The sequence below is a fragment of the Suricata suricatta genome, chromosome 3 (assembly GCF_006229205.1).
Source record: "Suricata suricatta isolate VVHF042 chromosome 3, meerkat_22Aug2017_6uvM2_HiC, whole genome shotgun sequence".
Lineage (NCBI taxonomy): Eukaryota > Metazoa > Chordata > Mammalia > Carnivora > Herpestidae > Suricata > Suricata suricatta.
In genome coordinates, this window is record NC_043702.1 from 111,878,290 (window position 1) to 111,902,496 (window position 24,207).

Consider the following 24,207-nt stretch of genomic DNA (forward strand, 5'->3'; position numbering starts at 1 on the left):
AATTAACAGAGAACCTACTGGAACTAGAAAGGAAGCAGCAAGAGCACCCCAAACCCAGCAGAAGAAAAGAAATCATAAAGATTAAGGCAGAAACAAACAATATAGAATCCAAAAGGACAGTCGAGCAGATCAATGAAACCAAGAGTTGGTTCTTTGAAAAAATAAACAAAATCGATAAACCTCTAGCCAGACTCCTCAGAAAAAAAAGAGAGAGCACCCAGATAGACAAAATCATGAATGAAAAAGGATCTATTACAACCAATCCCTTAGAAATACAAGCAATCATCAGAGATTACTACTTTCAACTCTCAATCTTCATACTAGCTTTAAATATGTGATTGATCTATTACCTTTACCATATGTTTGATTTCAGCAGTGAAATTTTTCTTAAATCATTCTCTTAGTTTGAATTATGGTCTTTCTTTTCTTCTTAAAAAAGTCCCTTTAACATTTCTTATAGGGCGGGTTCAATTGATATGAACTCTATTTTCATTTGTCTGGGAAATTCTTCATCTTTCCTTCCAATGTGAATGATAATCCTGCTGAGTATTCTTGGTTGTAGGTTTCTTCCTTTCATCACTTAGATTACATCATGCCACTCCCTTCTGGCCTGCAAAGTTTCTGCTGAAAAGTCAGCTGGTAGACTTATGGCATTTCCTTTTTATATAACTTGTTGCTTTTCTCTTTGCTGCTTTTAAGGTTATTTTTATATATTTCACTTTTGGCATTTTAACTACTACTGTGTGTCTTGGTGTGGGTCTCTTTGAGTTTATCTTGTTTGGGACTCTCTGCACTTCCTGGTCTTGGCAGTCCAGTTTGCTTCTCTAGGTTAGGGAAGTTTTCACTATGATTTCTTTAAAGAAGTTTTCTCCCCATTTTTCTCTCTCTTCTTTTTTGAGAAGTCTGTAACACAAATGTTACTACGTTTGATGTTGCCCCAGATATTCCTTATCTATGATCATATTTAAAAAATGTTTTTAATGTTTATTTATTTTTGAGAGAGAGAGAGAGAAAGAGAGAGGGAGCATGCACATGCACGCGAGTAGGGGAGGGGCAGAGAGAGGGAGACACACAATCTGAAGAAGGCTCCAGGCTCTGAACTGTGAGCACAGAGCCTGATGCAGGGCTGGAACTCACAACCACAAAATCATGACCTGCGCTGAAGTTGGACGCTTAACCGACTGAGCCACCCAAGCACCCGCTTATGTTCATATTTTTAGATTCTTTTTACTTTTTGCTGTTCAGCTTGGGTGTCTTCCACTATGCTGCCTTTCAGAGTAGACAAATCAGACTGCTGCTGATTCCCTCTGAGGGATTCCTGCTGGGTGTGGAGGGGCAGAAGTGGGTGTTGAGGGGCACCTGCCAGGACAAGTCCACAGGGCAGGTGGACACAGTGCTAGCAGGTAGAAGGAGAATGTCAGAACCGTTTCCTGCCAGCAGAGGATCAACTATGCTGAAAAAAGGTCAGAAAAATGGCATCTACCAGCTCTTTATTCCCAGAGAAAGTTCCTACCAATCCCTCAGCCTCCAGCCAAATCCTACAAGTGATCAGTAAAGTTCCTTCATGTACAGCCCAGGAACTACCACCGCTGTAATGGGTCTCAGAGAGAGTGATAGTGTATGCCCTTTAAGAATAGTGTCTGTTATCTATAGTGCTCCAACTTTACTGGAGGTAAGCCCCACTAATTTTCAATGCCAGAAGCTACGAAGGCTTGCCTTCCCAGTGCAAAACCCCAGGGCATGGGGTGCCCAATACATGTCCTCCCACAGGACTTCTTGCCTGTGGGTCAGTGTGTCTGGGGTGTGGTTCCCAACTTTGTCTCCATTAACTCCTACTCTTCTCTAGATGGTATTTAAAATATAACTTTAGCTGTGAAGAGCTGTTCTGCTAGTCCTCAGGTTTTTCCCAAAGTCTGTTGTGCTACATGTAATTGCAGCACTGGCATGTCCATGAGAAGAGGTGATCTCGAGATATCGCTACTCTGCCATCTTCCTTAAATGAAATAGTTTAAACTCTTTTCTTAGGATGTTTGGCAACATTCTTCACTTTCTTCAGACCTCTTCCTGAGTTATCTATTCTTTATGCTTCTGTGGAGGTTTTTTAAAAGGTTTAATTTTCTAATTTTTCTTAGTAGCACTTACAAATAAAGTTGGTTTTTGTATGTTGACGTTGTACTCGGAAGCCTTACTAAGTTGATATATCAGTTCTAATACCCTTACTTTTCTGGACTTTTTATATATGTGAACATGTCTACAAATGAGGAGAGTTTTACTTCTTCCTTTCCAATCTATTTGCCTTTTACTTATTTTTCTTGCCTTATAATACTCTATATCAGACCATCATTAAAATGTTAAATAAAAGTGGTGAGAAAAGACATTCTTAATGTGTGCCAGATCTTAGAAAGCAATGAAGCTTTTACCTTTGAGGATTGTATAAGCTGTAGGTTTTTGATAGCTATCCTTAATGAAGTTGAGTAAGTTCCCTTCTATTCCTTGTCAGCTGACTGTTTTAGTTATAAAAGGGTACTGGATTTTGGCAAGTGCCTTTTCTGTATCTGTTGAGATGACCATGTAGTTTTTCTACCTTATTCTATCAATACAGTAAGTTTAGTTGAATGCCTTGAGAAAATGCAACTGAGTTCTTGGATAAACTCCATTTGGTCATGATGTATTATTCTTTTTCCATATTTTCCAAATTTGATTTATCAAAATTTTGTTAAGATTTTGCACTGATGTTCACAAGTATATTAGACTATAGTTCTATCTTCTTATGATGCCTTTGCCTGGTTTTTGAAATAAGGGCGACCTTATAAAATAAGTTGGAAAGTATTCTCTTCATTATTTTCTGAAATAGATTGTGTAGGACTGGTAATAAATATTTCTTTAAATGTTTGAAGAATTCACCAGTGAGCCATCTGGACTTGGGAGTTTTCTTTGAGGAAAGGGTTTTAAGTTAATAACTCAATTCTGTTTATGGATATTGGCTATTCAAGTTTTCTGATGTTTTCTTGGGTTGATACTGGTCATTTGTGTCTTCCTTTTCTCTCTCTCTCTCTCTCTCTCTCTCTCTCTCTCTTCTTTAATGATCTTTCAATATGTTCTTAATTCCTTTAGTGTTTTTCTTTTCAAAGAATTAGTTTTGGTTTATTGATTTTTATTTTTGTTTTCTATTTCACTGATTTCTGACCAATACTGTTTCCTTTTTGATGTCTACTTTGGGTTTACTTTTCTAGTTTCTTAAAAAAAGAAGCTTAGATTATTGGCTTAACTTGGTTCTTTTCCAGTATAGGTATTTAATGTTATAAATTTCTCTCTAAGAACTCATTTAGCTACATCCCGCTGATTTTAATATGCTTTGTTTTCATAATCATTCATTTAAAAACAATTTTCTAATGGCTCCTATGAATTTTTATTTTGACCCAACGATTTTTAAGAGGTACAATCCATTTATTTTCAACTTAGCTATGTCTTTTTGCTTGTTTGTTTACTTGTTTATTTCCAGAGAGAGCGAGCGAGCACACGCGTCAGCATACACAAAGGGAGAGAGACAGAATCCTAAGCAGGCTCCACACCATCAGTGCAGAGCCTGACGTGGAACTCAAACCTATGAACTATAACCTGAGGTGAAATCAAGAATCAAGACACTCAACCAATAGAGTCACCCAGGTGTCCCTATTTTCAATTTAGCTGTCTTTATACTTCAAGTTCATTTCTTAAAAATAATACATAAGTGGTCTTCATATTTTTAATTCTGAAACTCTCTGCCTTTTAAATGATACCTAACATTAATATTTAATGCAATTATTTATATGCTTGCATGCAAGTCTACCATTTTACTGTTTTCTATGTGTCCCCTTTCTTTTTCCATGCCTATTTTTGTTACATTATTTTAGACTTTTTCACAATTCCATTTCAATTTTCCTGCTGGCTTCTCAACCATTTTTTAAATATTATTTTTATAGACAGCATTAACTTTATACAGTCAGCCTACATAATGTACTCTGGATTAATTTTTTATGACACTATTTCTCCTCATATTAGCAGTGTAGTCATCAGTTTCTTGCTTTCCTTTTAGCAATTATTCTTGAAATTATAACATTCATCCTCAACTTAGCAAAATCTAATATAACAAACATGTTCATACTTTCAAGTCTTCTAAGAAAATGCAATGACATCAAAAGACATTAAGTCCATTTTCCCCTCAACCTCAATTTTTGTGTTCCTTCAGATTTTTTATCTTTATACAATTAAACCACAAAATATTATTATTCATAAGATCAATATTCCTTTGGTTTTATCACTTACTTACCACTTTGTTTTTCATTCCTTCCTGTATCTCTTCTCCCATCTGGGATTATTTTTATTGTGTATGAAGAATACTCTATTAGTATTTCCTTTTCTGCAAGTCTGCTGGTGAGAAATTCTATCAATGCTTGACTGAACTTACTAAAATATCTGACTGATTTTCATCTTTCTTTCATTTTTGAAATTATTTGCTCATTAGCACTTATTTTCTTTCAGCACTTTGGGAATATCATTCCATTATCTCCATTTATCATTCTATCCTATATATTTTAGGTCAATTATCTCTACTTCTGTCATCTTTTAGTCTAACTGATGCTCCTTTGAAGGCAAATTATCTTTTCTCTCTATCTGCTTTGAGGACTTTCTCATTGTCTTTGTTCCCTAAAGACTAATGGGACTGAGCGGGTTTTCTCTGTATTTGTTCCTGCATGGACTTTATTGGACTTTTTCAAGATGTGGTTTGGTATCTTCAGCCATTTTGAAAAATTTTCAGCAACTATATTTTCAAATACTTTGTGCCCCATTCTTTATTCTTCTTTTTCGAGACTCCAATTATGTAAACATAAGACCTTCTCACTGCATTCCTTTTGTCTTACATTCCACTCTGACTTATTTTTATTCTCTATCCTTATCTCTTCATTATGGAATATTATTATAACCTAGATTTGAATTCCTAATGTTAGGCCTAATCCACTGTTGAAACCATCCACCAGCACAAAGAATTTTAAATATCTTATTTTTCATTTTAGAATCCCATTTTATTCTTTTTTATAACTTCTAGCTCTCTGAATTTCTCACATTTATTTCCCTGAAAGTACTAACACAGATTTCTTTTGATTTCTTTCTGATAACCTGACTCTATTGTTGTGTTTTGTCGCTGTGGTTTGTGAATCTTTGTATCTTTGTGTCCTTGTTTATTTTTTTAATGCATACCGAAAAATCACATTAAAATGTAAATAGTCTGCGATTAGTTATATTTGCTTTTAACAGGTTTGTAGGAGATTAGCAAAAGTGGATCATGTTAAGCATATTTAAGATGTGAAATAATTTCAAGCTAGACTTCAATCTTGAAAAGGTAAATCTAAATCCATGTTATACTTTCTTCTAGTGCCAACCTACAAGGTATTGATGTACCATGACCCTTCTTTGGTAGGTCCTGGCTTCCAGAACATGACTCCGAGATCTGACAGCTACTCCAAATGTTAACATCTCAGACACTTCTAGAAGTGGCAGGCACTCCTAGTAAAAAAAGTGGGCTCATCTCTCTGGATTTCACTCCTCCATAAAGCTTTGATCCCATAAGTCTTCACAGCCAAACTGGCTCTTGTATGCCTTTTGTTTTGTTTTGTTCTAAAACATTTTGTTCACCCTTTCTAGGAGTTCTTAGGTGGACTACTGACCTAAATTACCTCATTCACCATAATTAAAATATATATGTATGCTTTGCAAAACAATATTGGGCCCAAATATCACACTAATGAAAGAAAGCACGCAATCTTCTACTTTCTAAATAATGTCAGAAAATGTACTTACTTAATTTGGAAGACAGAATGCAGACCCTAATGAAGCAAGTAAACTTATCTTTTTCATTTAATTTAATGTAATATAATATACTACTTATATGAAAACAAAACAATTTTTGCAAGCTAATCATTTATTTAAAAATAAACATTTAATTAAGACATCTAATACATGTATGCTACTAAAGCTCAAATAAGCCATGGAGTAGTATCAATTAGGGTAATGGGGAAACCTTGGTATTATGAGGAAGTATAACAAAGTGTTACAGGTAAAATGACTAACAAGAATGCACTAAGAACAGTGGTGTTCTAAGAAAAACAACCCTAAGTTTTGAGCGGGGACAGAAGGAGAGGAGTGATCTGTAAAGGGAGACAGACAAGATGAGTCGGTACAGAAAGAGACAAGTAGGGAAGACATTTCTGGCACAGGGGCGGAAAGGGCCAGAAAGAGCCACAGGCAATGTGAGAGTCCACTATGGACTCAGTAGTTGGGAAGCTCCGAGTACAGTTCAGCACGGCTGTAACAGAATGGGCTGTATGTGCACACATGAACATGTGGACGCGAGCACAGTAGGGCCATCATGGTGATAATGAACCCGATTAGCTCTAAGAAAGGAAAACAATCTGTGTCTGTAAGGTGACGTTCCAGTATGACAAAATAAACTATATACGAAAAATCATATTTAACTGTGAATAATTTGAAATGCATTCATTAAAACCAAAGAGAAAACCAAATGTATCTGCTACCATGTAAATGATTAAATACTGTTTAAAAACAAAAAAGTAGGGGCCCCTGGGTGGCTCAGTCAGTTAAGCATCTGACTTTGGCTCAGGTCATGATCTCACAGTTCAGGATTTCGAGCCCCGCATCAGCTTCTGTGCTGACAGCTCAGAGCTTGAAGCTGCTTCCAATTCTGTGTGTGTCTCTCTCTCTCTGCCCCTCCCCCACTCATGCTGCGTCCCTCTAGGTCTCTCAAAAATGAATAAATGTTAGGGGTGCCTGGGTGGCTCAGTCCGTTAAGTGTCTGACTTCGGCTCAGGTCATGATCTCACGGTTCATGGGTTTGAGCCCCACGTCGGGCTCTGTGCTGACAACTAGCTCAGAGCCTGGAGCCGGTCTTCAGATTCTGTATCTCCCTCTCTCTCTGACACTTCCCTGCTTGCGCTGTCTCTGTTTCTCAAAAATAAATTTAAAAAATTTTTTTAAAGATTAAAAAAAAAGAATAAATGTTTAAAAAATGTTTAAATAGAATTAAAAAAAGTAATTGTCCTATCAGGAAGGAAGAGACAAAATTACTATTATCTGCAGATGCTATGCCTGCAAAAGTAAGAACACTTTGAAAAACAAACAGTAATAATGCTTTACTATAGGTTTCCTTTTTCATGAAATTGTTTTTCTTAATTTTCTTACTTCTATTTATGGCCTATTCTTTCCATTAAAAGTTTAAAGCTTTATAGGGCTTCTGTAATTAAAACCATGTGGTCTTAGGGCTAGAATGACAAACATCAAAGTGGGGGGGTAAAAAACACTAAAAATACATATATTTATTTATATGTGCCATCCATAATGCGTGAGGACAAAATGGATTATTCAATAAAAAGAAAAGAGCTGAACAGTGGTCTCATCCTTTGGGAAAAAAAATTAGGATTCCAAACTTCCATCGCCCAATAAAACAAATACATTTTTTAACACAGATTAGAGATATATATTTCATTTACAGCAAGGATGGATCTTAGACTGGCAGACAGAACACAGAAAATATATAGCTTTTATAGTCTCACTACATCTTTGTAAGTCTTCATTAACATTAAAGTCGTATAAAATCTCCAGACACCAGATTCAAGATGAATATAGAAAAACACTCCAATGGCAAATCTAAATATGCTGTTTTTCATTTTTACTAAAACTGCATTCTTCTAATCATAAATGCAAATAAAACCTTGTTGTTCATAAAAGTAGTGTGATATAATTGTAGGAATTATTTTGAAATCTTTATCTTATGAAATCTTATGGCGTAAATCCAGCTTTGCAAAAACATAAATGGCAAAATTAATCATGCTTCAATGGGATGTCATAAATCCACAAAGACTCGCATTTTCAAAGAATATACAGTGACATGGAAAAAGAGCCATTCATTCTGCCAGTCAACAAACACTACGTCAGCTCCTGGACTGTGCTGTAAAGATAGAATATTGAGCAAGGAAGATAACGATCCTTGCTAGTCAAGAATCTCGTGGTCCAGTAAGAAAAGCAAACAGAGGTTACAGTGGTTGATACACGAGGCATGAGAGTTGTTAGAGACATGCAGTATATAGAAGGGGGGGCCTGCCTTGTCTACGACTCTGAAGCTTTGTAGGAAATGAGCTATTTTAAGCTCAGATCTGACAGATAAATAGGTATTAGCCCAACCATGGTTATGAGCAGAAGCAGAAGGAAACTGAGGACTTGGCATCTAGAAATGCCCAAGGAAGACAGGGTGGACAGGGGAGAAAAGACATATCAAATTGTTTGTATACTCAAGACCTAAATACATCTGCACAGAGTAAGACTGGAAGTGTAGGAAAGAAAGTATCCGTCCTTAACTCTGGTTATAAAATTATGAGTGATTTCTAGTCTGCTTCCATTTTTCTTTCTTTTCTAAAGTAATCACACATTACCATTTACTGTTTATTGATCAAAAGGGTATTATTAAAATAATACTTTACTGTTTACTAGGTCTTGGGGGAGGCTGGTTTTGATTTTTGTTTTAAATCTTAGACAAGTCTCTCAAGACCTAATTTACTCACTTGGAAAATAGGGCTAATGTTTAATTTCACAGAGTTGCTGATTTGGATCAACTATGATAATATCCATGCAGGGGAGTGATTTGGTGGTTGTGGTTGTTAAACCTAAGTCCGCATCAGACCACCAGAAAAGAGGCTGTGAAGACAGAATCGGGAGGAGGGGGAGCACGGGGGGCAGTGGTGCAGAAATGCACAGATCAGCAAGCGGAAAATATGAAGCCGTCACTCTCCTCCAGCAGCATGGACAGTTCACACCCATCCATCCTGTGATCTTCTTCTCATGGAGCTCAGCCCCATCTCAGAACCCTTCTCAATGCCACACTCCGGGCAGCCACCAGCAAAATGTCATGCTATTCGAACCCTTTGCTGTTACCAGGCTCAGAATTCCAAATATGAACACAATTCTACCATATTTAAAGGTAGTTTAGTTATGAAAATGTCTTAATTTGTACTTTAATTGTTAAATGTACTATGTTCTAAGAAGTGCATCTCACAGCAGTTCTGGAGGTTTTGACTTAGGGTGCCATAAGCCTCTGTTATGCATCTATTACACAAGAAGCTGAATTATTCAGGGGCTATCGGATTTTACAAATATGTGCACATGTATTTACAAATGGTGAAGTCAGACACACATATATCTTTATATTGACTGTAGCTTTTTCACAAAATAGGAAAAACGAATTTCTTACCTTTCCTCTGGAGTATCTACATGAAATGTTCTTTCTATAACAGTGGTCCACTGGAGACATCTGATAATAAATGTGTTTGGCTTTGGTCGTTCTGTTTTCATTAACTGGCATTCTAGAAATGACATAAAATGTCTCTTTGAATATACTTACATTAAAACCAGGAAGTAAAGAGTTGAGAACTACAGAGTTCTACTCTGTGCAACCTCTCAGCTTTCCAGGTTTTTCCAGTTCAGCATTGTTCACAACCTGACCTCAGTATTTCCAATCCATCATCCATCTGGCCATGTGCTCTGTTACCAGCCAAACTGGACTACCTGCCTTTCCCCAAACACATCTCACTCTGTCCTATATCTGTAACTTTGCTCTAGCCGTTATCACTGTCTGGAAGGCTGGCCGCTGATTTCACCCCTACCCATGTTGCAATCACTTACAGTCAAAAGGTCTGGATCCAATCCCATCTTTCCATGAAGCTTTTTATATCAACCTGGTCTTAAACCAAACATTCACCTCTCCATATTATTATTGTACCTTAATTTTTTCACTTGGTATAGACTATCTTATATTATTATTTATCATTTAGGAAGGAATCCTTAACCCCTAGATTATAAGCCTTTTGACAGTATACACCACCTAAAACTCTCAGTAAGCAGAGCCAGTTCATCAAAAGTGATAAATTATGTCAGGGAATATCTCAGAAGACTTCAAAGAAGAGGAAGAGCATTTTGTAGTGGCTAAAAGTGTGGATTCTAAGACCGGTATTCCTGGATTCAACTTCTTTTCCTACCATTAACTATGTAACCTTGGACAGGTTAATTAACCTTTTTGGTCTTCAAGTACCAAAGGGGAAACAAGTATCTACATCATAAAACTACTGTGGGGATTAATAATAAATCAGTAGAATGCCGAGGACAGCACGTAACACATAATGAGTTGTCAAACATGTCAGCTTTCGTTATCAGGTTTTTATACACTGAGCTGGACTTCAAGGACACGTGCTGGGGGCCAACAAGACAGAGTAGGGTAGAGTTGTTTACGGACACTGCTCTTTGGAAAGAAACAATTTCCCCACAGCTGACAAAGTCAACCGTGTTTTCTCAGTGTTTGGTTATCTGTTCTGTCATCCTTCCATCATTAACAACTATCGACCTCCATCTCTGTCTTTATAGGACTCAAGTCACTGACCACATTGGACCAGTTCTTTATGGACTCTTAACACCTATAAAGATCATTCACCCAAGGGTCTCTGCTTAGTTTTCTTCACATGTCAAACAAGATTTCATGGTTTCAGCCATCATCTCTTGGTTTACCAATCTAAAACTCCAAACTTCTTTCTATCTTGGATCTGTATTTCATGACACCCATGATTAACTCTATAGTGGATTGATCAATCTGGTTGGATTACTGGTACCATACCTAACATCTACTATCTTTTCTCCTGATTCTGTTTCTCCTCCTGGATTTCCTAATTTTTTTCCACCATCCAGACTCAAATCATGGGGGTGCTCCTATTTGATACTGGTAGGATTTGCCAGGACATGACTTTTCTGGAGATGCGGTCCTACTTTGGACTCTCACCGCCAAATGCCTAAACCTCCCCCGGTGCCATAAAACCAGTTCTTCCTACTCAGAAATGTGCAAGGGCTAGATCCGTTCTGAAAGTAGAAACTGTATTCTAAAAGATGTCCATTGGGGCATCTGGGTGGCTCAGTCTGTTAAGTGTCCAACTTCGGTTCAGGTCATGATTCACAGTCTGTGGGTTCAAACCCCATGTCAGGCTCTGTGCTGACAGCTCAGAGTCTGGAGCCTGCTTCAGATTCTGTGTCTCCCTCTCTCTCTGCCCCTCCCCTGCTCACTCTCTGTCTCTCTCTCTCTCTCAAAAAATAAAATAAAGACATGAAATTTTTAAAAAAATGAATAAAAGACATCCGAACTTGGCACTAGTCACGAGGAACACAGGGTGAATCACTACTTTGTACACCTGAAACTAATATTTCACTGTGTGTTAACTAACTGGAATTTAAATAAAAACTTTAAAAAGACATCTGAGCTCATCCAAAAGTGAGCCGCTTATTCCTCCCCTTGCCCCTCTGCCACCCTCTGCTCTAGCTCCCTCCATCTCAGACGACAGCACCTCTGTGCCCTCAACTGTGCAGGTCAAAAGCCCTGGAATCACCCTTTTCTCGGATCTCATCTTGGAAGTCCTGTTGGCCCTGCTTTCGGAATGGACCCAGGATCACGTCTCACCCCTTCTGCTGTATGGTAACAAGCCATCATCATCTCTCAGGTGAACACGACTAAAACTCTAGAGTAGCTTTCTCTGCCCCTCACTGCAGTCTGTTCTCAACACGAGCAGCCAGACATCTTAACGTGATCGCCTGCAAGAATAAATTCTGCAATGCTTCTGATTCACTGAGAATAGAAGACCAAGGCCTTAACATGATCAACAAGGGCCCTGCATGATCCGGGCCTCCCACCCACCGAGCTTGTTTCTGACCTCCCAACCTAGTCAGTATTCTCTCCCATGTAACACTGGCTTTGGTGCGTGTCCTGAGATAGGCACTACACTCTCTCCCCTAGCCCTGGGCCTAGATGCGCTCTCATCCTGGCATTCTGTCCCGTCACACAGCCCACAGCTGGCCCCTCCCCAGCTCCACGTCTCAGACCAGATCGCACCTTCGCATGACCATGCTGCAGAATACTGTGATGTGCACCCCTCACCCAGGACTCCCCAACCTCTTACCGGCTCTAGTTTTTCATTTTGCATACCATGTTATCACCCACAAATGTATCAAATAGTTTAGTATCTTTTTTTGTTTATTGTCTATCTCCCCAACAAGAAGGTAAGCTGCCCTGATAGACTCAGCACCTAGAACTGTGCCCATCTGTTCCTAACCACTGTTTTTTGCCATAGCAGACACTTAATAAATAAGTGTCCCAGCTGGACGAATTCTGACAGTAATGATCCAACAAGAAGGTAGTTTTGAAGAAAGAGAAGCAAGTTTCTGGAGCAATTTCCTTATACAGATAAGAAGGGATGGGATTTGCTAAACAAGTAGAGAGCTGGCTCTAGTCTGGAGTACAGACTGTTTAGTAAGAGACCAAGACATGAAGATAAAAGGGCCCCAAAGCAATCAAGGGTATACATGCAAGTTTTTCTTAGTGCTTCTATTTTTTCAGTGAATTGGGATATAACGCCATCTTTAAGAATCAGGTTGGAAGAGGGGCCCCTGGGTAGCTCAGTCAGCTAAGCGTCCAACTTGGGCTCAAGTCATGATGTCACGGTTCATGGGTTTGAGCCCCATGTGGTGCTCTGTGCTGACAGCTCAGAGCCTGGAGCTGCTTTGGGTAGTGGGTCTCCCTCCCTCTCTGCCCCTCCCCCGCTCATGCTCTGTCTCTCTCTCTCTCTCTCTTGCTTAAAAATAAACAAACATTTAAAATTGTATAAAAAAAAGAATCAGGTTGGAAAAGGATGCACTGGGTCTTTGAGAAGAGAGAAGAGATGCAAGAGCCCTCAAGGAGAATGGAGGAGTGAACAGACTGGAGAAATGTAACAGGACAGCAGGGCGGCCTCAGGGGCCACTGGAATTTCACGATCAGGAGTTCTCACGGTTGGGTATTTCTCCCAGATGTACTCAGCTACATGGGTGCGGCTAGGGCATACAAGGACTGTGTTTCAGCAAACATGTATTTTAACCAAGTTAAGTTTGGGATAGCAAGAAGCAGAAGAGAGGAGGCATGGCACCCTGATTTAGATAACCAACTGATGAACTCAAAATGGAGAAGGAGGAAGGCAAGAACCTGGTGGTGCGTAAAATAATGAAAAGGTGGTAGAATCCACAGATCACAAAAGCTACTCCCTCCCAGTTACGTACTGTACAGCGACGTCACAAAAATTTTTTTAAATATGAATATTAAAAACACCAAATACAGAATATCAATATATGTTTTGTCTAAATTTGAAAGTTCTAAAACACGGTGCTATAAATATGATAAATCAGTGTAGTGTAAGTTTATACCTATAAAGCACAGACCCAATCTGATTGTTTGTGAAGACCACTGTTCTGCGCCTTTCCTGCTTCACAAAACTCCTGTTTAAGTGTCCGGTCAGTGTTTATGCAGGTCAAGTGAGTCCTAGTAGGGAAACCACTTACAAGTTAGGAATCCTGTGCGGACCCTCCCCCATGGCACCAGGACACGACAGCATGTAGGGGACACTGTACATACCTCATGACTCAACAACTGACTGAGTGGCTTTTAAAGTAACAAACAGAAGACAGACCCAAGATTGGCAGGAAAACCGAGGAGTGAGCTCTACGGACTGTGAGCAGCAGAAATTGGAAGAAGAGATAAGGGAAGAAAGAGTGCCCGATCCACGTTCACCTGTGCTTCAGTTTACTTCCGGTCACTCCTGTGGTGATGTTAAGGTGACTGAGAGAGCAGAGTTTGAGTGTCAGGGGTGCCTGGGGGGCCAGTTGGTTAAGCATCCGACTTCGGCTCAGGTCAGGATCTCACAGTCCATTGGCTTGAGCTTCACGTTGGGCTCTGGGCTGACAGCTCAGATTCTATACCTCCCTCTCTCTCTGACCCTCCCCTGCTCATGCTGTCTCTCTCTTTCTCTCTCAAAAATAAATAAACATTAAAAAAACTCTTTAAATCAGAGTGTCAAGCTCCACTCCAGCCTCTCTCACCAGCAGTGCTGTGATCCCATGTAAAGCAAACCTCCAAGCCCGCAGGTTTTCTGTCTTTAAGAGCACTGTCAGGAATTAAAGAAAGACTTTAGAGGAAACATATTTTCAACACTATACCTAAGTGAAGACTAAGGGCTATACTTTTTAAAACTTCTCAATGCTATGTTTAAACAACATACTTAAAATATTACATATGGAATTCTAAGTGATTATAAATTACTATAATTTACAAAAGTGATAAACAGGGGATTAATTATCATTCTCTAGTAGAGAACTGCTTAGAAATGAGTAAAATGTTTGTATTTACATAGAGGATGGTTTTGGAAGAATACTAAAAAAATTACATAATGACCTAAGAGCTACACACAACTTGGCTATTTTGACTAAACTTGCTACATATTCATGGACTCAATGACCTATGCCAATTCTGGGCATAGTATAACAACTAAAATGAGTAAGAAACTTTACAACCTACCGCACACACCAAACTCTGTTATTAATCATTCCAACACCTGTCATTATCAAGTAACATTTCACTAATGGTCCAAAGGTTTCCATCAGGACCTTCTGAAGCATAGCTGAACAAAAACGTTCCTATGAGCAAGTAGTAAAAACAGAAATAAACCTATATTTTATATGTTTCAATATGAAATACTCTCCTATTTCTAAATAATACTCATTAGATTGGGACAGTAAAAGAGAGAAGCAGCCACCAAAGGCCAGATCAAGATACTCAGGTGGTACTTGGGTCAGTATGAGGGGAGAGGGCACTGGGTCGCCATCTCGGGTTTATTGCTGCACGTACACAGATGTGGTCAAACAGATGGATTTGAATTCCAAACCGCTGACATTTTCAAATGCCATGTTAAAACAAGTGAGCCTTATGGGGAAGAGCACTGGGTGTTGTATGTAAACCAATCTGACAGTAAGCTATTTAAAAATAAATAAAAATAAAAATATTTAATTCATAAAAAAAAAGAAAAAAAGGGCAACATTCAAAAAAAAACAAGTGAGCCTTGGGTTCTTTTATGTTAGCCAAAATATGGAATCATGAACACGTCTTACAGCTCCCCATAAAATGAAGAAAAACAGGGGAGTTTTCAGAAGATGGTTCATGTTTGAAAACTCTCATTCTTAAAGGGGACTTTTATTCTTAAAGGGAATGGTGGTTAATAAGTAGATTAGCTAATACTTCTTTAGAAGAATATTTTAATTTTAATTATGGAAAAATTCCCAAATCAAGATAGGCCACGTGAAAATTCTAAAATCAAAAGCAGCAGCTTCAAATAGTAATTCTAAAACACTATTAACCAAACGATTAGCTATGCTTTCTGTAGTCACTTAACAAGCAAGAAAAAAACAGGTGTTCTCACATAAAATGCCAGGCAGCTACCTTTTATTATATCATAACCCATATTATTTTTGAGGAAAGCAATTGTTACACTGGTACTTAAATTAGCTGTACTAGTTAAATTCACCTGAGCAAGTTAAGCTATAAGCTAAATTTCAAGTGTTCTGCTTATTTTTACACATTCTGAACCACAGACACCCAAGTTTATTTGAAGCCGTAATCACTTTGTAAACCTGGACGCCAATTAGAGGGACTGTAACATGCCAAATCAAAAAAATATATACCAAATAAAAATTTTTTTAGTATCGTCTGTTCAGAACTTATTAAAAGATTAGGTTTTATTTCAGCCTCTATAACTCTTTAAATAGTAACATAAAAGAATAAGTTCTACTAATAGGCAACATGAAAAACAAAAGCATAATAAGAGATTCTATTTGCCCGACACGGGGCTCAAACTCACAAACCCTTGAGATCACAACCTGAGCTGATGTTGGATGCTCAGCTGATGGAGCTACCCAGGCACCCCAAAATTTATCACTTTAAAGCTATTTTTAAATGTACGACTCTATGGCATTACGTACATTTACAGTGTTGTGCAGGCAAGTTGGTTTTTAACTCACTGCTTTATTTACTCTCACTGTATAAATTATCTATGCTTACTGCAGAACAATTCATAAACAGATATGGATACAATGAAAAGAAAATTAACCAGCACCCTACCACTCAGGTATAACCACTGTTAAGGTTTTAATATATATTCCTTCAGATCTTTTCTAAGCATTTTGTTAAAATAAAAATGAGACCACTACATATAAGGTATATTACATAGGTGCTCTGCTCATTTAATATGTTACAAATTTTTCATTTCAATAAATGATGGTCTACATCATTCTAATTGTCTTAAGCTTATTTTTTTATTTTGAGAGAGAGAGAGAGAGAGAGAGAGAGAGAGAGCAAGCACACATGCATGTGAACAAGGGCAGGACAGAGAAAGGAGAGAGAAAGAGAATCCCAAGCAGGCTCTGTACTGTTAGTGCAAAGCCTGACACAGGGGTTTATGAGATCAATACCAGAGCCATAATCAAGAGTCAGATGCTTAACCGGCTGAGCCCACCCAGGAGCCCCTACATCATCCTATTTAACAGTGGCACAGAACCCATGATCCCCAGGTATCACAGTGGGCAGCTTATTATGATAATAATCCACAAAACAAATAGAAGTGGATTATTCAGATCAAACAGGATGACATCTAACCATTTTAACATAGCCTGCTCTTGTGTAGAGTTCAAATCTGAAAAAAAATAATATGCACCATTTTTGGTTCAACTAAATAAGAAAAACTTCTATTTGAAGTATGATGAAACTGGGATTTAACAGTAAAATTTTAAAAGACCCTAACAAGAATGTATATTAGATTCCAAGTTCTCTAGGGGCAAGGTCCATACTGTTTCATCACCTAGCACTGTGCCTAAACACAGCAGGTCTCAGATGAATACACTTAACAAGAGAACAGGTGACAAATTTTGTCACCTAACAAGTTAAATGACACTTTGTGGAAGCAATTACCAGAGAATATTCCAGAAGGGGGAGCTCTCCACAGGTCACACAGCCTCATCTCTCTGCTAAGTGAATGCAGAACCAAAGTGGGGGTGATATAGGACCCAGAACTCTTCTAGACCATCAGAGTCTTAATGTATTCTGTTAAACAAGCCAGCTGTTAAAGCTATTTTAGGTGACAACTGAAGAAAATCTGAATATGAATTTCTTCTTAGATATTATTAAAGATTTCTAAATTAATAAAATTTCTAAATTAGTAAGATCCACCCAATAAAGGTAGACGGTGGTACTGTAACTATGTGGTAAAGATCCTTATTGTTTGCAGAGAAATCAGGGATAAATGTCATAATACCCAAGTTTATATGAAATACTTTAACAAAATGATAATGTTAAGTCCGGTAAAACATTAACTGTTAACCCTGGGTAACGGGCACAGGAGAATTCAATAAACTATTCTGTTTTATCTGTATGTCTGAAATTTCCCATCATCTAAAGTCTAAAACGGAAACCAATTCCAAAATAATATTAGATTCTTTCCTCAAAATATATATATTTTTTAAAAAACCCTTTTAAATGGCTGACTGTGGGAAAGAAATTATTTTTCAAATATAAAATATACATGAGACTATCTAAAATAAAGGCACTTCTAGTTACTTAGATTCATCTGATGCAATTTAAACTTCAGAATATTTCATGGGGCATTTAAGTTTACAGGAATCACTGCCGGAATAATCAGTTTATTTTGTATCATCTGACTCACAACTTAAACGTCTCGCGCTTCTATTTGTGCCAATGCCGCAGTTTCCACTCCTACAAGCTCATCATCAGGTCGCAATGCACCTGATGCGCCCAGGGGCGCAAACCGTAAATACACAGACCGACCAAGACGCATGCGCACTGCGTGCTGCTCGTCCTCCCCTCACTGCGTTTACTCAAAACCATGAGCGACGGTGGTGGCCTTCGTCTGTCATCTTTCCCTAACCCATCAGTGGTGCCGTGGTTACCATGTCTCCTAAAATCCTACCGTTTCCCTGTTCTCACCCCATTTCTCTGCTGCAGCTGACGTTCCTGGCCCCGTCCTGCAAGTCCCCTGCTCCCAGCCCCCAGGACACTGGCTTGCCAGGTTTTGCTTCCATCCCTCTGGCGGCTCCTGAGTCTTCTTTCTCAGGGCCTCTTCCTCCGAACTGGGCTCCGTCCTTTGTGTTCAACCGTGCTTTTGTGATCATTCTGTCCTCAGTAAGTTCACTAAGTGAGGATCACGTGCCCGCGGTGCTCCAGGTACCAACCCAGGTCCTGGCGGCAACGAAGTCCCTATTTGGCCAAAAGCTTCTACTCTACTGAGTGGAGGAGTGGCCAAGCTGTAGCAAAGTAAAACAATCACTTTACTACCTAGTACGTGCTTACAAGTATTATGAGGAGAAATGAGGCAGGGGAACGAGTTTCAGTGACAGGGAGGTGGCACGACTTTAGGAAGCACCCTCGCAGCCACCTGTGGGAGGTGGCGTCCAGCCAAAGGCACAGGAAGCGCACAGACCTGCTGCTGGAGGGAGCCCACAGACATGTGGGAGAAACGGCAAGGAGTCCAGGGGCGCTGGAGTTCAGGAAAAAGGTAGGAAATGAGGTCAGGAAGATCTTCAGTGACCCGGGGAGGGCTGCAGATGTAATCCTGGGGATGCTCTCTGGTGGCTTTGCCTCAAATGTCACCTGATGTCTGAGGACTCTCAAACCTGAACCTTCCATATGGCAAAGCTGGATTCGCTCTTCTACGGTCCTATTATGATCCCATTCTCAATGTACCTAAAAGGGTTTCATTTTCTGAGTTGTTTATATCATCTAAACTGAAAATTACCACATGGACACAGTGTTTCTATTCAACTTACTTCTGTATCATTTTTCTAATCACCCAAGAAACACTCATCTTTGACTCTCTTTTGACCCACAGCTAAAGCAACATTCATCTCAACAATTCTTTCAGAAATGTCTCTTTACACTGCTGACAGCCGACCAGATACACTCATTACCAAAATGGGGATCCCTGAAATGGCCTCTGAGAGGGTCTCCCTTCACCCATCCTTCTCCCTGTCCAAGGTGGCCCACGTATGACTACAGGCTTGAGCAGCCTTCCTCAAACTCTTACTCCATAGGTCACTCTTCTCAAAAACATTCAAGTCTCTGCAGGACAAAGGTCAACCCCGTTAGTCTGACTTCAAAGTCACTCACAAGCAAGCCCAAATCTTTCTTAAACTTTATTTCTTACTATAAAAACAATGAGTATCCCACCAAAAATTCTATTAGAACTGAGAAATGAATTCAGTAAAGTCACAGGATATAAAATTAATATCCATAAATCTGTTGCATTTCTATATACTAATAATGAAGCAGCAGAAAGAGAAATTAAGGGAAAAAAATCAGACTTATAGTTACAACAAAAAGAATAAAATAGCTAGGAATAAATAACCAACCAAGGAGGTAAAAGGCCTGTACTCTGAAAACTATAAAACATTGGGGGAAGAAATTTTAACATGGCACAAATAAATGAAAAAAAAAATACTCCATGCTCATGGATTGGAAGAACAAACTGTTAAGATGTCCATACTACCCTTAGCAATCTACAGATTCAGTGGAATCCCTATCAAAACATCAATAGCCATTTTCACAGAACTAGAAAAAATAATCCTAAAATTTGCACAAAAACGCTAAAGACCCCAAATAGCCAAAGCGATCTTGAAAAAGAAAAACTGGAGGTATCAAAATTCTAGATTTCAAGCTACAATACAAAGCTGTAGTAATCAACACAGTATGGTACTGGCATAAAAACAGGCACACAGATCAATGGAACAGGACAGTCCACCCAGAAATAAAGCTACACTTATTTCATCATTTTATCTGTAACAAAGGATGCTACAATACACAACGGGACAAGACAGTCTCTTCAACAATGGTGTTGGGAAAACTGGACAGCAAAATACAAAAGAACAAAACTCACACCATATGCAAAAATAAAATCAAAATGGGTTAAAGACCTAAATGTGAGACCTGAAACCATTAAACTTCTAGAAGAAAACATCAGCAGAATTTCTCTGACATGGGCCAAAGAAACATCTTCTTAGATGTGTCTTCTGAGGCCAGGGAGACCAAAGCAAAATTAAACTATTGGGACTACAACAAAATTAAAACCTTCTGCACAGCAAAGAAAACTCTCAGCAAAACAAAAAGACAACCTCCCAAATGGGAGAAGATATTTGCATATGACATACCCAATAAAGGGTTAATATCCAAACTATGTAAATAACTTACGCAACACCAAAAAAGCCAAAGCAAAACAACAACAACAACAACAAATACAAGACAAATAATCTGATTACAAAACGGGCAGAAAAGCTGAATAAACAAAGATATACACATGGCCAGTAGACATGAAAAGATATTTACCACCACGCATCCTCAGGGGAATGCAAACCACAATCACAATGAGGCATCACCTTCCACCTGTCTGAATGACTAGAAACAGTAAGACAAGAAATAACAAATGTTTCTGGGCTTGCGGGAAAAGTGAACCTTTACACAACACTGCTGGTGGGAAGACAAATTGGTTGCAACCATTACAAAAAACTATATGACGGTTCCTAAAACAAGAGTAAAAAGTGAACTACCACATGATCCGGCAGTCTCACTCCTATTTGCTGCAGCATCATTCATAGCAGCCAGCATATGGAAACAACCTAACTTCCCCATGATGGACGGATGGATAATGAAAATGTGATATACAAAAAAATACCCTGCGCCATTTCATGGATGACAACGGATAACATTTGAGGGCATTATGCAAAGTGAGATAAACCAGAGAAGGACAAATACTGTATGATATTGCTTGTGGAGTCTGAAAAATGTGAAAGCTGATTGAAAACAGCAATGTCTACTTTGTCCTGACATAAATGTTTATCTTCACTGTCACTTTAATATTCTCCAGTTCTTTTTTGCAGGTGTACAAGACAGTGATTCAACAAGTCTGTATGTTATGCTGTGCTCCCCCCAAGTGCACAGCTGCCTGCCAGCTGTCACCGACAATGCTACTTCAGTACCACCAATGATATTCCCTCCACTGTACCTTTATTCCCACGACTTATTCATTCTACAGCTGGAAGCCTGCACCTCCCACTCCCCTTCAGCCACTCTGTCCATTCCCCATCCCTCCCCTCGGGCAACCATCAGCTTCTTCTGTATTCATGGGTCTGTTTCTGCTGTTGTTTGTTTTTTAAAAAACTCCTTGATCATTCTTAATTTCAGGATTTCATTCCCACTGCTTTCATCACTTGAAACACTTTCCTTCCCTTCCACCTAGATTCAAGTCGCTGAAAAGCTTGATGATTCTAGTCCGTACTCTCTACTTCTGAAGATCTACTGCACTTCACATTTATTAGTTACTGATGGTTTCAAGTGCAACTCCGTAACTATCTTGTAACTTCGGGGACCTGGTACTTCTAACAGTTCTGTTTAATTCATCACAGCCTGAATTCAAACAGACAAAAAGAGCTTCAGAAAACACTACAAATATGGGCACCTCGGTGGCTCATTCAGTTAAGCATCTGACTCTTGGTTTCAGCTCAGGTCTTGATCTCACAGTTCATGAGACTGAGCCCCATTGTCTGGCTCTGTGCTGACAGCTTAGCCTGCTTGGGTTCTCTCTCCCTCTCTCTCTGCTCCTCCCCTGCTCACTCTCTCTCTCAGAATAACTAGGCATTTTTTTTAAAGTAGCAAATATTTCTGATGCAATAGAATTTAGCACAATTCTTTTTCTTCTAAGATAATCTCAATATTCTAAAGGTCACATGCCTTGAGAAGCACAAGTTATTTTATAACCCCACCAACCTTACTTATTTCTTCAAAATCTGTGTCTAGTTTAGTCTATGTGTACATATAAATAAATCTTGATGATGACATCAATTTGAAAAAACTAAAGCCTAATCAAATTCTTGATCACACAGCTAGGGCACGAAGACTTAGGAGCCTGTGTCCTTTCCCTAGGAGACAGCAGTCGATTTATAACAGTTAAAGGAGTTTTAGGCTTATTCATTCAAAGAAAAGCAGAGAACTGTCAAAAAAAAAAATGAATTTTGGAAGATTATAAACCAACAATCCTATTAATATGTAAAGATAACCAGAGAGTCATTATTACAATTTGACCGATCTGGAAAACATTCACTAACTTCTTATAACTTTAAGGAAAAGACGGAGGTGTCTTGGTTTCCATTCAGGAATTCTGACTCCAAAAAAGCTATCCTGACTACAAAGTTTCAATCACAACCATAAAGAGGCCTCTGGGTCTTTACTACAGCACAAAAACACTTCATTTCAAACTTGGGTATAATGAGGAGCATGCTTTAGAATCATCAGTTCATTCATTTCCAACAGGATAAAAAAATTTCATCTTCTATCTTTTCCGAATTGAGTAGGGAAACTTTACTTTCTGCTATATCTTTCTCCAAAATTTATTCTTTTTAAATAAATAAGTACTAATTCATTATTTTGGCCTATGATCTGCTGCTTCACCACCATATTAACACTTTTTGTGCATTTTTTCCCCTTCATCTTCCCAGTAAAGTTTCAGAGGGTTTTCATCATTTCCATTTCACAAGTAAGAAAATGGACGCCGTCTGGTTTTTCAGTCACTTCTTTAAAATCATCAAGTTATTAAGTTGTAAAGCTGAATCTCTAATCAATGTTTTCTAGCTCTGAATTCTTGGCTCTTCTCGGCATGTCATGAACTGTTTTAGGAATGTTGGCTACTCACAAGAGATGAAGTGAGGTTTTCTTTCTTTAGAACAAGCTTTGTATACTACACTTCCCAGTTTTTTGCAATTAAATCGAGAGAAACAGATGACCTACAGTAACTGTTTTCCCCCAAAGTAAACTGACCAAACTTGTTTAGCGTTTATGCATTAAAAATAATTGCTATCTATTTAGAGAATATGAAACTTAGAAACACCAATATGTTTTGAGCACATGATAAAACAGGAAAGTTCTAGGTGATAGATGAACTGTCAAGGAATAATATTGTTTCAGAATTTCTTTACAAAAATTACATTTGAAAAATGTCTGTCAATATTAAACTAGTGGTTCAAGGCAGAGAGCACATTTGGAATATGCATTGGCCAAAATGTTAAAAACCGTATAGGAATTAACATGTAACATGTAACATATGCCTGGAGTCTGATATCCGAATTTGTTCAGGCTTGTCAATGTAAGTCAACCCTGCAGATTTCTTACAACAGTCTCTAAGAATCAAGAGCCATTGGTAGGAAAACAAGAAAAATATAACTTCCTATTGACAAAGAAATTCCATATAATCGGTGAATTCTGTCAAGAATACAGTTAAACGAAATACCCTCTTCCCCCAGGACCACTTGTGCAACTCAAAGAAAACAATGCGTATGAAATACTGTTATAAAGAGAGTATGCATGTTTATTTTTAATCACATTATAAGAATATCCTATAGAGACAGAAACTTTAAACTTCACGAGTGTGCTTTTGGAAGCAGTAACTGTTGCTGGTCGGATGATTCAATTATCATAAACTATTCTGGCGTGTTTCAAAAGCAGTGCCATTTTAAAACATAAAAAATGTCTAAAAATGCAACCATAGTAATAGATTCTGAGAGCATGGGTTGGGGGGTGAGGGAGAAAGACAATGACAAATTGGTCCAAAAGGACACTGAGACTTCATAGTTGGAAGACGATTGTGCTGACAATTAGTAACAGGAAGCAGAGCACAAAACAAATGAATGAAAAAAGCTGAACCAGCAATGAAAGACCTTATTATAGGGCAGCAACATTATTGTAATAAAGGGGCAATGTACTCTCCTCCATGAAACTTTCACACAGCCACCCTCGTCTCTTTTCTCTCTCCCTGCATTTCATTTTTTCATTAGCATCTGCTTGATTATGTATTATTTCCAACCCAAAAGAATGCCTCCACAGAGTGTTCCTAAACTCCAAGGTTTAAAGGTCCTTCCCCACATCCTGGCCTAGAGCTGCAGTTAACTTTACTCAAATAAATAGATAAATGCTTTTAAGTTAGTATAAAGATACAGGGGAGAAAAACAGAGAGGGAGTGATGTAGCCTATAATGGCAGAGAGATCAACAAAACACGTGTCCTTCAAGTCCAATTTGTTAAAAATGCAATGATCAAGAGTCATATGAAATATCCAGCTGATTCTGCTTCTCATAGTCAGTTGCTCCTCTGACCTCTTGGACATAATTGGAAAAGCAAAGCCGAAATGGTCACATACCAGTGAATCCTCGGCATTAAGCT

At 38.5% G+C, this 24,207-nt stretch overlaps 1 protein-coding gene across 4 annotated transcripts in view; it reads right to left on the bottom strand.

The window, feature by feature from the left end:
* AKT3 (AKT serine/threonine kinase 3) overlaps positions 1-24,207 on the bottom strand; it is a 284,903-nt gene that overhangs the window by 129,752 nt on the left and 130,944 nt on the right. For all 4 annotated transcript variants that reach the window (XM_029934844.1, XM_029934843.1, XM_029934845.1 and 1 more), the window contains one exon: positions 9,299-9,410. In XM_029934844.1, the coding sequence (XP_029790704.1) occupies positions 9,299-9,410 (112 nt within the window). The remainder of the gene's footprint in view (positions 1-9,298; positions 9,411-24,207) is intronic.